At 40.6% G+C, this 12,447-nt stretch overlaps 1 protein-coding gene across 4 annotated transcripts in view; it reads right to left on the reverse strand.

The window, feature by feature from the left end:
* Window positions 1-12,447, reverse strand: part of LOC134530783 (TBC1 domain family member 9) — an 89,455-nt gene that overhangs the window by 28,884 nt on the left and 48,124 nt on the right. For all 4 annotated transcript variants that reach the window (XM_063365973.1, XM_063365972.1, XM_063365971.1 and 1 more), the window contains exons 16-17: window positions 5,017-5,202; window positions 1,982-2,170 (exon numbers count right to left, since the gene is read on the reverse strand). In XM_063365973.1, the coding sequence (XP_063222043.1) occupies window positions 1,982-2,170; window positions 5,017-5,202 (375 nt within the window). The remainder of the gene's footprint in view (window positions 1-1,981; window positions 2,171-5,016; window positions 5,203-12,447) is intronic.

Raw genomic sequence — 12,447 nt, forward strand, 5'->3', positions numbered from 1 at the left:
TTCGCTGAAATACGTAAAGTATAATTTTTTTTTTATTTTCACGCTATAAGCTTAAGTAATGCCTATAGCTTTTTTTATTTATTATTATAGACAGACTTGCTTCACACCAAATTAAGCATACTATGACTATACTGGTCTAGTACTATAAGAAAACATGGCTACACTTCAGTGTGTGTTTTTTCAAAATTTGGCATCTACTACTACTATAGTCATAGAGTAGTGGCTGACGAAATAATACTTTTTTTTATATTCAAACTTGAGAAATGAAAAAACAATGACTATAAATGGGGAAGAAAAAAATAGATGGCGGCCTGGTATGATGTGCTACAAGATGGCGGCCTGGTGTGCTATGCTACAAGACGGCGGCCTGGTATGCTGTACTACAAGATGGCGACTTTCAGCAATCGATTGTCATACATATAATATTATTTAATTTTTTTTTCAAAGTTGGCTGTTCTGGTTACTTCCTAGCAGTCGAAATTATAATTTTTTATTCTAATGTTGAAATAAACATGGCGGCCGGCACCTTTTTTAAATTTCCCGCTTAGCACTATAAAAAAATAAAACATGGCGGCCGACTAGCAGCCGACACTATACATTTTTTTTAAATTTCCTGCTGTTTAAATTTGCCGACTAGCACTATAAAAAAAATAAACATAGTGGCCGCATAGCAGCCGATGCGCCTCGTTTAAATTTACCGCTTACCACTATAAAAAAATAAACATGGCGGCCACCCGTTTTTAAATTTCCCGCCGTTTAAATTTGCCGACTAGCACTATAAAAAAAATAAACATGGCGACCGCATAGCAGCCGATGCGCCTCGTTTAAATTTACTGCTTACCACTATAAAAAATTAAACATGGCGGCCGCCCGTTTTTTAATTTCACGCTTAGCACTATAAAAAATATATACCTTCTCTTTAAAAAAATATTTTATAAGCATATATACAACATATGAAATTATTTTCTCCAACATGGTCTCGTGGTCCTGTGGTTGGCGTGACGGACTAACAATCCAGAAACGAAGGTTCGAATCCAACCGTCGCCTGCCCTCACATTTTTATACTTGTAAAAATAATTCCGGCGTGCGACACTAGCGCTACCTGCCTTCCTCATTTAGAAACATACACACACACACACCCCCTCCACGTGACGTCAACAACCCCCTGCGGACCCCTCCACGTGGCGCCCGGCAACGCCCACCCGACCACGTGGTGCCACGCCCCCCCACGTGCTCAGACAAACACCTGTCCCTTTGTTTTTAGTGTCCCAGAACCGGCGTGCTCCCCCTACTCTTATATTTTGACAGATTCAGACTTTTAATTTAAACCATTACTTTACCATTTTTAATAATATGTTTTTTTTTTACCATTTTACCTTATCGTTTTCACTTGTCCTTGTTTGCAATTTCCATTATACCGTCAAGAGATAGTGGAGTGGCGTCCATGCATAATACTAGACTACTTCACAGAGAACCATCATCATAAAAATTAACCTCCAGACCTGCTATGGCAATAATAGTCAGGAATTATTGCACGACAAGCAACATTCCCAAAGCAAAAATAATTTTGTTTTACGCTCAGCTGGGTGTACGAGGTAAACTACGCTTAATCAATAATTACATAACTGTACTGCATTTTCTATTAGTAGCTAGGCCTATCTGTTTTTGATACACATGAAGGTGATTTTGGATATTAAGAAAAGAAAGGGAATTGAACCAGCACTTGCCTGCACTGGGAGCCAGCTACTTCTTATATGCACTCTCAGAATTCACTTTTTAAAGGCAATGCAAGTCACTGACTCTTCATGTTTACAATGCCACTTACAATTAAAAGACATTTTGTGGAAACCACTTAACATATTTTATCTTTAGGTGTCTCCATCAGGTCACGGATGGCGAAGGATATTCCCTGCACAAAAATGAACAAGTGTCGCTCACTAACATCTCCACTCATCTAGCACAGAGCAGTTGGCACATTTACCCTGAACAACCTAGCCGCCAGGTTCTCAGCCTGTGTTCCCCTCCCCCAAGGTGATAGGCCGACGAAGAGCAGTCGGAACAGTTCGTAGTCCACTCGGAAGGCCTCGTACGGCGGCTGTGTGGGGTCGTACCTGTCCGAATTCACTCTCTTCTGGCTCAACAACTCTTCACGCACCAGCACCAGGAGCTCCTGCAAGAATAGTCATCCAAATACACAACAATTACATTTACATAATTTCAAACATATTACCCAAAATACAAGCAAATATCAAATAACTTATATTGCTGTTAGTAAAATGTTTAAATGTGAATTATAGTATATTTCATGTTTTACCCAGGCTAACATAAAAGACCAGCTAAAGTCATCACAACCTGGTAGTAATTTATGAATTATGAAATAAACATACATCTGGGATAACAGCAGAAATATATTTTGAAGGTAAAAAGGTGTTTTCAATTTGAAAATGGCCATTCAACTCCAATTTAACACGAGATCTATCACAATTAGAGATGGGCATGTCGATTCTTCGGTGTTTTAATTCCACAGACTCTACCTGGAGTCTCAAGCTGTAAAGAGGAATTGTACCAGATAAGGAAACATATCATAATTAGAATGGTAGGTTGTAAAAACTGTCAATTATTTGAATGTAAAAGTTTCACATAAATTGATTCTTGCCCCAATTGCCGTATTTTCCGACCAATAAGCTGACAAAGTTTACGCAACTCGCTTAGCACTAATGTACAAAAACTGTGGTAAATAATTTTACGGTTAAATCACAACCTCAATCACCCATATTTATCCGTAATACTGTACTAACAGAAGTTATATTTCTGTACTTGCTGGGAATACATTGTAAACTCATTTTAATAAAATATCTTTATTTCATAAATACAACATTAATGCAACTTTCCTCTCCACTTGTAAAATTAATATATATCACTTCCAAAATCGAAGAGCAATCATGATGCCATGCAGGCTGACCAACCATGTTATTCATAAACATTTTAGTATTAGTTTGGTTAGTCTTTCGTATACCAAAGCTAATTTCTCGTTATATTTTTGATACTTTTACATAAATACTTTTAGCTTAAAAGAAGTTAGTTAAAACTATGATTCAAGCATATATAGAGCAATTAAATTGAATGCCAAAGATTAATTTTTGTGCAGAACATGTAGCTTCTCATGTACACCTTTCCCTCACTTAGCAAGACTAATTCGTTCCTAAAAATGCTCGTGTTATTCGAAATCCCGTATTCTGAAGCATTAGTTTCCATAAATACCAAGGCTAATTTAATAAATGTGTTCAAAAATTGTCTAGGAAAATATACTTTACGTTATATAAATGCGTTGAATAACACTCAACTATAAATATGTCACACCATTAATCTTTCTATGCCTCCCATAGCACTTTGTATAACAAATACGACTCCGTGTAACAGGATATATGTGGTTATTTACTTTATCGGCAGTCGGCTGGCTGACTTGCCCGCCTGGGCGTGACCTTCAACTCACGTTGTGTATCTTTCCAAACCATCCTTTACTGACAGTAAAGCCGATATTATTAATCCAAAGGTCGTGGGTTCGTTCCCCACAAGGGATGCTACACTTTGTAACTGACTCTCGTGCTACTAACAAAATAAATGCCCAAGTGGCTTTAAAAGAAACTGAAGTGTGTGAGCAAAAGGAGAGCTAAGTAAATAACAAAAATAACATCAGAGGGAGCAACGAGAGGTCTGACAAAATAATTTAGATTTTCCCCTAAAACAAGTGGGGGGGAAAGAGGATCGTTATTTGTTTTAAATAAATACTGCAAAAATGTCTATTGGCATACTTTGTTTATTAAGAAAAAGACCCTTCTTTAGTTAAGACTTTTCTCTAGAGGCATAGCATCATGATGAGAAATAAAAAATTCACATAGATAGGTTAAGTAGCGCAGTTACATATAATAAGATAATATATAATAACCATTACATTAATTTAGGTTAAGCTAGGGCCGGCCTGCAAATTACTATGACAAAGCATAATACTAAATTACAATAATAAAAATGTCATAATAAATTTAACATTTAACAAATTTACCAAGTTACTCTATCGTAAGAAAAACTTTTAAATTTTACCTGGTTGAGAAGTTTTTCTTAAGGAGAGAGAAGTTCATCATACCAACTTTAGAATTTCTACAGTGGCCTATAACCGTAATCTTAAAAGTTAATCGTTGAACCATTGTGACGTGGTCACTCACTGTTCATCTTTCTGGTGGCGGTTATGCGTGGATTAACACTGACTGACTAATTTTCTAGGCTTAAAAAGCCCTCCCTGACAGAGTTGACGTTTGTTTACCATAACAGCGCGAATCCTTCCCGTGAGTCAACTTCAAATATTCCTCGTCGCTGATTCGCTGTCCGTGTTCTACCTCTCCTGAGTCTTGATATTACTAAATTAGGTGTCTCTAGTATTTTAGAGCTGTGTCAGTATTAAAAGGGTTATGAATGGTTGCTTCTTAAAATTTCAAGATAAATATACTTCCTAGAAGACTGTGTTGCAGATCCGTAAAGGAAGGTGGGCCCTACCACTTCGCCTCACACAAATATACCCCCAGCTGGGCAGGCCCTTGGATAAAGTGGGTTGTCAAAGAACTGCAGCCATGTACCATCATGAACTATCAAGCAACTGCTGCTCCAGAGGGTAGCGGTGTGGGCGACAGCTCCTCTCAAAAAATCTTCTGGAGCCACACCCCTGCTGACTATTCCTCTGCCCTTACTCAGAAATATGCGAGACAAACCTTTTTATTAATATTTTCCTAGCCTATAAGACAGGTGCAGAACACAATATAAATAAAGGAAGACTTTTGGGGTGGATCAAAGGACAGTTGTCAAACATAGCACTAAAAAAATTTAAAAAGCAAACATTAATTATTATTCTGTGCAAGAACATACTTTTTTGTGATGTTAGCTCTTACCCAATATACAAATCTTCATTTCAACTTATAACATACACTCAGTAAGAATGTTCCGCCTCGCCAACAACCACTAGGCTACCTGCAGGTCCTCGGTGCTGAAGTAGCCATCCCCCACGACGCTGCGCACCACGTTGCGTCCCACCCCGTCCTCGAGCTGCTGCACCACCCGCAGTCGGTACTTCAGCCGCAACCTCTCGATGGCTCCCGCCGACAGGAAGCCGTAGCGACTGTACGCCTCGTACAGCAGCTTCTGCACCGAGATGCTCTGCCGACCAAACAGTTCATACCATCACAGCAATTGTTTTGAGGGTCTTTCTTTAAGAACATAAAGTATATTTCCTTCACAATTTTTTTTTTTAAATAACTGTATCAAAAAAAATTATTGTTAATTACTGTAAATGAACAAACATATGTACAAAACTTGAAATTCCCTAAGCTCAGTTGTCATAAAGCTAGGAACAGCACATCCATGTTTCAATCCAATCATCTTATTAAAAGAGTAATGTTTGAAATGATAGTCACTGTATTGATCCTTTTATTTTATTTTTTAAGTACATCAGAGTAACATTAATGGAACGGTGTATGAGGAATGGTGAAGATAAAGATGAAACTTGGGCTGGGAAATGCAAAGCTCATAAAGAGGCGGGAAGGAGGAAAGGAAGCGAATGACCGGAGAGAGGAAAGCTGAGAAAACCAAAAGAGAACATGAAAGAGATGACACGACAACAGACCAATGGAAACAAGTTACAATTTTTTCACGCAATATATTTGATACTTCAAACATTGCAAAACATTTCATGTTAAATATATTACTTAATTCAAAAGTTTTTAATATTAGTAATTTAAAAGTGGTAAAAATAAAGCATTTTTGAAAGAGTAGAAAATAATTAGGGATGGGCCAATCAAATCCTCAAATACCATCAAATATTCGAGGACATATGTTGTAAGAAAAATATTAAGAGGAAATAAAGTACTATTAAAAACTTAAACACTGATAACCTCATTAGTTTACAAGGTCAATATTTTTCTTCATATTTAACCTGTTACCAATTCCCAAGATATTGACTGTACTTTTAGAATGTAATCACTAGGGATGGGTTGAGTACACATTTTTATCGATTCCGATACCGGTACCGATTCCTAAATTTCGATTCTCGATTCAGAGTCATTCCAGTGTTACATTCCTGGTAATTCTGGTCACATAATTAAAACTACTTAAGAATTGAATGCATTACATAATGATAACATGCATAAAGGATAATTATAAACTTAGGAATAAATGTTCAGCATCTTCCACAAATAAATTCTGTATGCAAGACCGTTAAAGAGACTTGCCATACATAAACAATAAACATAAAATAAAATTGCACTATAATGGTTATGCAGTTATGCACGTTATATTCCTTCAAGTTCTTTGCTCAAAAAAAAAAAGCATCCTTGCTTGTTCAAGGAGTGACAAAATAATTTTCGTGTCACTTCTACTGAATAGACTTTCGCTGAAGACTGTTAAAAATGACACTTGTACGTATTGATTATTGATACTTCACTGCAAGTCTAGACAGAGTAACTAAACCTGTATGCTACACTACGAATAAGTTTATTATACAGTTATGGTTATGAAACACCAGTGAAGCCAGAAGATCATTTTTTAGGCCTTGTAGACCATTTTTTAGGCCTTGTAGACCAGATCTTTGTGGTGCAGGTTTTTGTAACTCATGTTGTATAACATGCACCAGAGGAATAATCTAAAGTTGAAAAAAAAAGAAATGATAAGAAATGTGCCAGTGTTGGTTGGCAGGTCACATGCTTTTGTCTACTAGTACTGGGCTGTGCAGAAAAAGGTACAATATTTAGACAGGGTTCTTTAACAGGCGATAATGCCGATAACATAACATCTTTGTTCAAAATGGGTTCAAAGGTAGCACTACTTTTTTCTCTAGTACCTTTTGACTTGGTTGGTGACAGTGCAGTGTTTTTTTTGGTAGTAATGTGTGCCGGGATTTCAAATGCTTCATTAAATTAATTGTAGATTTGGAAGTACCGTCCCGTGAAATTTGTGCAATACAATTATTACAAATTGCATAATTGACATTTTCACTATTGATGCGAAAATGTTCCCAAACTTTCGACATGTTGATACAATATCCTATCATTCTCCACGTAATTTGAAACGACAGTCGGCGAACATTCGTTTTACTAACAAACTAGCAAAACACTTGAAAATAGTTTTAGCAAAACAATATTTGTGCCAAATAAATAGATAAATATGTGAAACAATTCATAGTAACCTCAATAGCACGACGGTGAATTACTGTTTACCTTTGCAAGTAATAAACACGAGCCTCTGTTGGCGGTATGGCCAGAGAATTCTGTAATATCGATTGTTGCTTTCATTATACAATTTGTCCCGTGTTGGATTTGTAAATAGTGCTTACCCTAGATTTATGTTAACTAATTCAAGTGTTGGACGCTTCAAAATTCAAATATGGCGCCATTTCGCTGCCATTAACTCAAGCGATCCTGGTGGCCATCAGGAAAGACTCAGTGGTTCGTCTGGTACCGGCGTCATCGGACGTCCGGCTATCGTTTTTGACTTTCATGTTATCTGGTAACAGTTTCAGTACGAAACATTTGGTCCTCCGGGCCGGATCAATCCGCTAACCGCGATTACTGAGCTATCGGGCTCAGTTCTAGTTACGTAGAGAGATTCGGAGTGTTTGTTTGCGTCGTTCATTGTACCGAGTCTCCTTTGTCCGTCGTTGCCCCGCCATAAAAACGTGAACGGGTTATCATCTTAATGTGCTATTAGCTTCCCGTGGAAGGGAAGATAACAACTGAGTGCGTAAGGGAAGATAAGAACTGAGTGCGTAAGGGAAGATAAAAATTGCCTTTATCACACTGACGGTGTTGGTGCTGACGAAGCCTTTTGTGTCGTGCCGCACTATTATTTCTTATCTTTCCACTGTAACCAGATACTGATAATGACCGGTCTGCTATAGGATTGCGTGTTTTCTAAGACTGGCGGTGAAATATGACTTTGAATTATTAAGTAGACCGTTAACATAGATTTTGCCAAGTCTTTGTTCGGCATTACTACACATATCGATACAAAATCGATTCGCAGGACATTGAAAATCGATTATTTAAACACTACTCGGTTTAGAATCGATTTTAGCTATAAAATCGATTTTATAAACACCACTCGGTTCAGAATCGATTTTTTGCTGAAAAATCGTTTACATTTAAATTTTTAGTTGGTGCTCCCATTTTTGACTGAGTGTACTTAAGTAGAATAAACACAACCATGACTGACAGTGTTTCAGCTCTGGAGCGACGTCTGGAGCGTGCCGAAAACCGATTACAGCGTGCCGCGGATCTGGCCAAAAGGGTTACTACAGACACTTCCAAGCAGTCATTATTCTTTGCAACCTGTCGGGACTTATCTCAGCTTCGTAATGGGTTTGAAGATGACCATTTGGCTTATGAATTGGCATGCAAGGAGCAAGTTGATTTTGATGACACAAGGCATACAAGTAGGCTAAATCACTTCGACGATCTTTATTATGAAGTTAATGCAATCTGGGACACATTAGTGCAGGATTCTAAGAACCGGAACAAAGAAACACGTAATCAATGTGCAGCTGGGTCGTCACCCCGTCTGCCAGCTATTGATTTACCCCACTTTCAGGGTAATCCAACAGAATGGCTCAGCTTCTCAAATCTGTTTGAGGCTCTAGTTGTAGACAACAGAAGTCTCACCAATGTAGAGAGACTATCTTACCTAAAGTCATCTTTGTCTGGTGACGCGTTGGCAGTAATTCAGGCATTACCCTTGACTGATTCGAACTATAGTATTGCTTGGGAACTACTGTCTAAGAGGTACAGTAACAAGCGCTTGATTGTTTCATTGCACATTGAAGCAATTATGCAAATACCATCTGTGTCATTAGAGGCCCCAGCATCAGTGAATAAGATGATGTCTCTTCTGGCAAAGCACATTGCGGCATTACGAGTGCTGGATGTCAATGTTGAAAAATGGGACCCGCTGTTGCTGCATATCATTGAAGCTAAGCTGGATAAGGTTTTGCGTAACCAGTGGGAGCTGTTTATTAATGACAAGGGAGCAGAGTTACCCAAGCTTACCGAGTTTTTGTTATTTGTAGAGGGTTATCGCCGTGCAGCTGAGTCACAGCTAGTGACGTCTGGGAAAACCTTTAAGAGCAAGTCGTCTATTTATTCTAAGCCAGCTTTTAGATATGTGCAACATCAGTCATTCGCAGGAAACACTGTTTCCAAGTCAGTGAAGTGTGTCATATGCAGTGGACCTCACGAAATCTACCAGTGCCCCAAGTTCCTTGAGTCATCCCCAAAGGAAAGGTATCAGATGGTGAGGTCAGGAAACCTCTGTTTGAACTGCTTGCGAACGTCTCATCATGCAAGCGCATGCCTTTCGTCTTCTCATTGTCGGTCTTGTGACTCTCGACATCACACACTACTTAATTTTAGTGACATGCGACCACAGTCACCAGACCATGATGGTGTGAATGCGTTGTGTGCTTCATCTCCTGGACAATATTTGGCTGCATCCGAACTGCATAATCAAGATAGTCCATCTACGATTTTGCTGTCCACTGCACTCATAGAAATTCCAGTCAGCTCTGGCAGGACTCACACAGTTCGAGCACTCTTGGACTCTGCCAGCCAATCCAGCTTCATGACAGAAGGTTGTGTGAAGAGGCTAGGCTTAATACGTCGAAAGGCAGCTCTGCCAGTCTACGGTGTTTCCCAGGTACCAGTGCATGTCGCCAGGGGAGTAGTTGACTGTTTAGTGAAACCAGTTGGTCAGGAGGGTCCGCGATTGTCACTCACTGCCTTCATTTTGCCTAAGATCACTGGCTCACTGCCTACAACACAACTGAACCCTCATTCATGGGATCATCTTTCCCATTTGCAACTAGCTGACCCTCACTATGCACAGCCTGGGCCTATTGACGTGCTAATTGGGGCAGATCTGTTTCCCTATGTGCTGAGCGGACGCACACTAAGTCTCAGTACCCAGGTCCCTGTAGCGATTGACACTGTCTTTGGATGGGTAGTGATGGGGAGAGTACCCACATCTGCAGTATCGCTCAGTTGTGTATCACTTCATTCTATTACACCAACACTTGACGACACAGTTCGGCAGTTTTGGGAGGTGGAAGAGGTTATTGTACCCCCAAAGCCTTCCTCTGAGGACATTCGATGTGAACAGATCTTTCTCGAGACTTGCAGAAGAGATGAGAATGGTAGATATAGTGTGGCCTTACCTTTCAAGGAGCCTTCACCTCATTTTGAGGAATCACGTGTTCAAGCACTAAAACGTTTTCACTACCTTGAACGCAAGATGAACAAAAACCCTCATTTTAAGGCATCCTATGTAGAATTTATGTCAGATTACGTTGACCAGGGTCATATGTCAATGGTTCAGGAACCCCAGTTGACTACACCGTCGTTTTATATTCCGCATCACGGAGTTTTGAAACCAGACAGTAGTACAACAAAGTTACGTGTGGTCTTTGATGCATCGGCCAAGGACAGCAAAGGAACTTCTCTGAATGATCAATTACTTACGGGACCCAAACTGCAGAGAGACATAGCTGACGTTCTTCTCTCATTTCGAGATCATGCAGTTGCATTTACTGCTGACATACGACAGATGTACCGTCAGATTCTAGTTCAAGAGGAATTCCGCGACTGTCAACGAATTCTGTGGCGACCATCTGATGATGATCCAGTTTTTTGAGTACAGGCTCAACACTGTTACCTATGGCGTGTCATCTGCACCCTACCTTGCTATCCGCACACTCCATCAACTGGCTGCAGATGAGAAAGATAGATTCCCTCGGGCATCATCAGTCCTCCTAAAAGACACGTATGTTGATGATGTTGTAACTGGAGCACCCAATGCACGTGATGCTATCTCATTGCAAAGAGAGTTAATTGACCTCCTCAAGGCTGGTGGTTTTCAGTTGCGAAAATTTGCCAGTAATGATTTATCTCTGCTCTCTTGGCTTTCCGAAGACTTGGTGCAGGGCAGCAAGGCTCTCCCCTTGGACAACACTTGTGGACTTCCCACCGTCAAAATATTGGGTCTGCAGTGGCAATCTGAAGTGGATGCATTCGCTTACAATGTTCAACCTACTTCCTCGACAGCTACGAAGCGGAGCATACTGTCCGACTTGGCGCGAATATTTGACCCTCTAGGTTGGCTGTCACCTGTGGTCCTGCTTGCAAAATGCCTCATTCAGCACTTGTGGATTCGATGCATAGATTGGGATGACCCTCCTCCTGCCGACATCCTTGCAACGTGGCAGCGGTTCCAGCGAGAGCTTCCTAGTCTGGCTAGCATCACTATTTCAAGATTTGTCCCAGTGACCCAAAGAGAACTCTTACTAGAGATCCATGGATTCTCTGATAGTTCGGAGCAAGGTTATGCGGCAGTTGTTTATCTCAGAGCCACTTCACCTGATGGCTCAGTATCTGTATACCTTCTGGTTGGAAGGTCAAAGGTAGCCCCAATTAAAAGAGTGTCATTGCCTCGCCTGGAACTCTGTGGTGCTTTGCTGCTTGCTCGCACAATGCATAGAATCTTGCAAAATTATGGACCTCATGTGAACCTAGACCAAATATTTGCCTGGACAGACTCTACAGTTGTCCTTCACTGGATCCGTGGATCACCTCATAAATGGAAAACTTTTGTGCAAATCGTGTCGGCCAAATCCATGACCTTGTCCCAGCAAAGCACTGGAATCATGTGTTGTCAGACAGCAACCCGGCTGATTGTGCCTCTAGGGGCTTGTTTCCAAGTGAGATAGCTGACCACTCGCTGTGGTGGACCGGTCCATCATGGCTGTATAAGCCACCAGAGGAATGGCCACAACTCACCGGCTTGATGGACAGCATGGACGAAACAGTGATGGAACAACGGATCTTTACCTTGCATAGTGTCAACCCTCTGGCAGACACTACGCTACTGGAAAGGTTCTCATCTTTAAGCAAGGTCAAACGCATTACGGCCTATTGTCTCCGCTTTGTGCAACGTTTGCGCTTCAAGAAACTTCCCCCCCGTAGTCCACCAGATGCTAATGAGCTTAAAGATGCCATGATGGTATGGGTTCGTTTAGCCCAGGCTTCAGCATTCGCATCTGATATCAAAGCTCTGCAAGCTAACCAACCATATCGGGGTCCACTCTTCAAGCTGTCTCCCTTCTTGGATCCTGCTGGCATTCTCAGGGTGGGCGGACGTTTGGAACTATCAGACTTGGCTTACAACCAACGACATCCAATTCTACTGCCCAAACACCACAGATTGACAGACCTTGTAATTGACCACCTTCACATCCATCTGATGCACTGTGGTCCCACCATACTACAGTCTGCTGTGCAACGTGACTTCTGGATTGTAGGTGCTCGGGGCCTCATTCGTCAACGGCTGAAGAAGTGTACTTTATGCTTTCGAGTTCGCCCTGTG

The sequence above is a fragment of the Bacillus rossius genome, chromosome 3, assembly GCF_032445375.1.
Source record: "Bacillus rossius redtenbacheri isolate Brsri chromosome 3, Brsri_v3, whole genome shotgun sequence".
NCBI lineage: Eukaryota > Metazoa > Arthropoda > Insecta > Phasmatodea > Bacillidae > Bacillus > Bacillus rossius.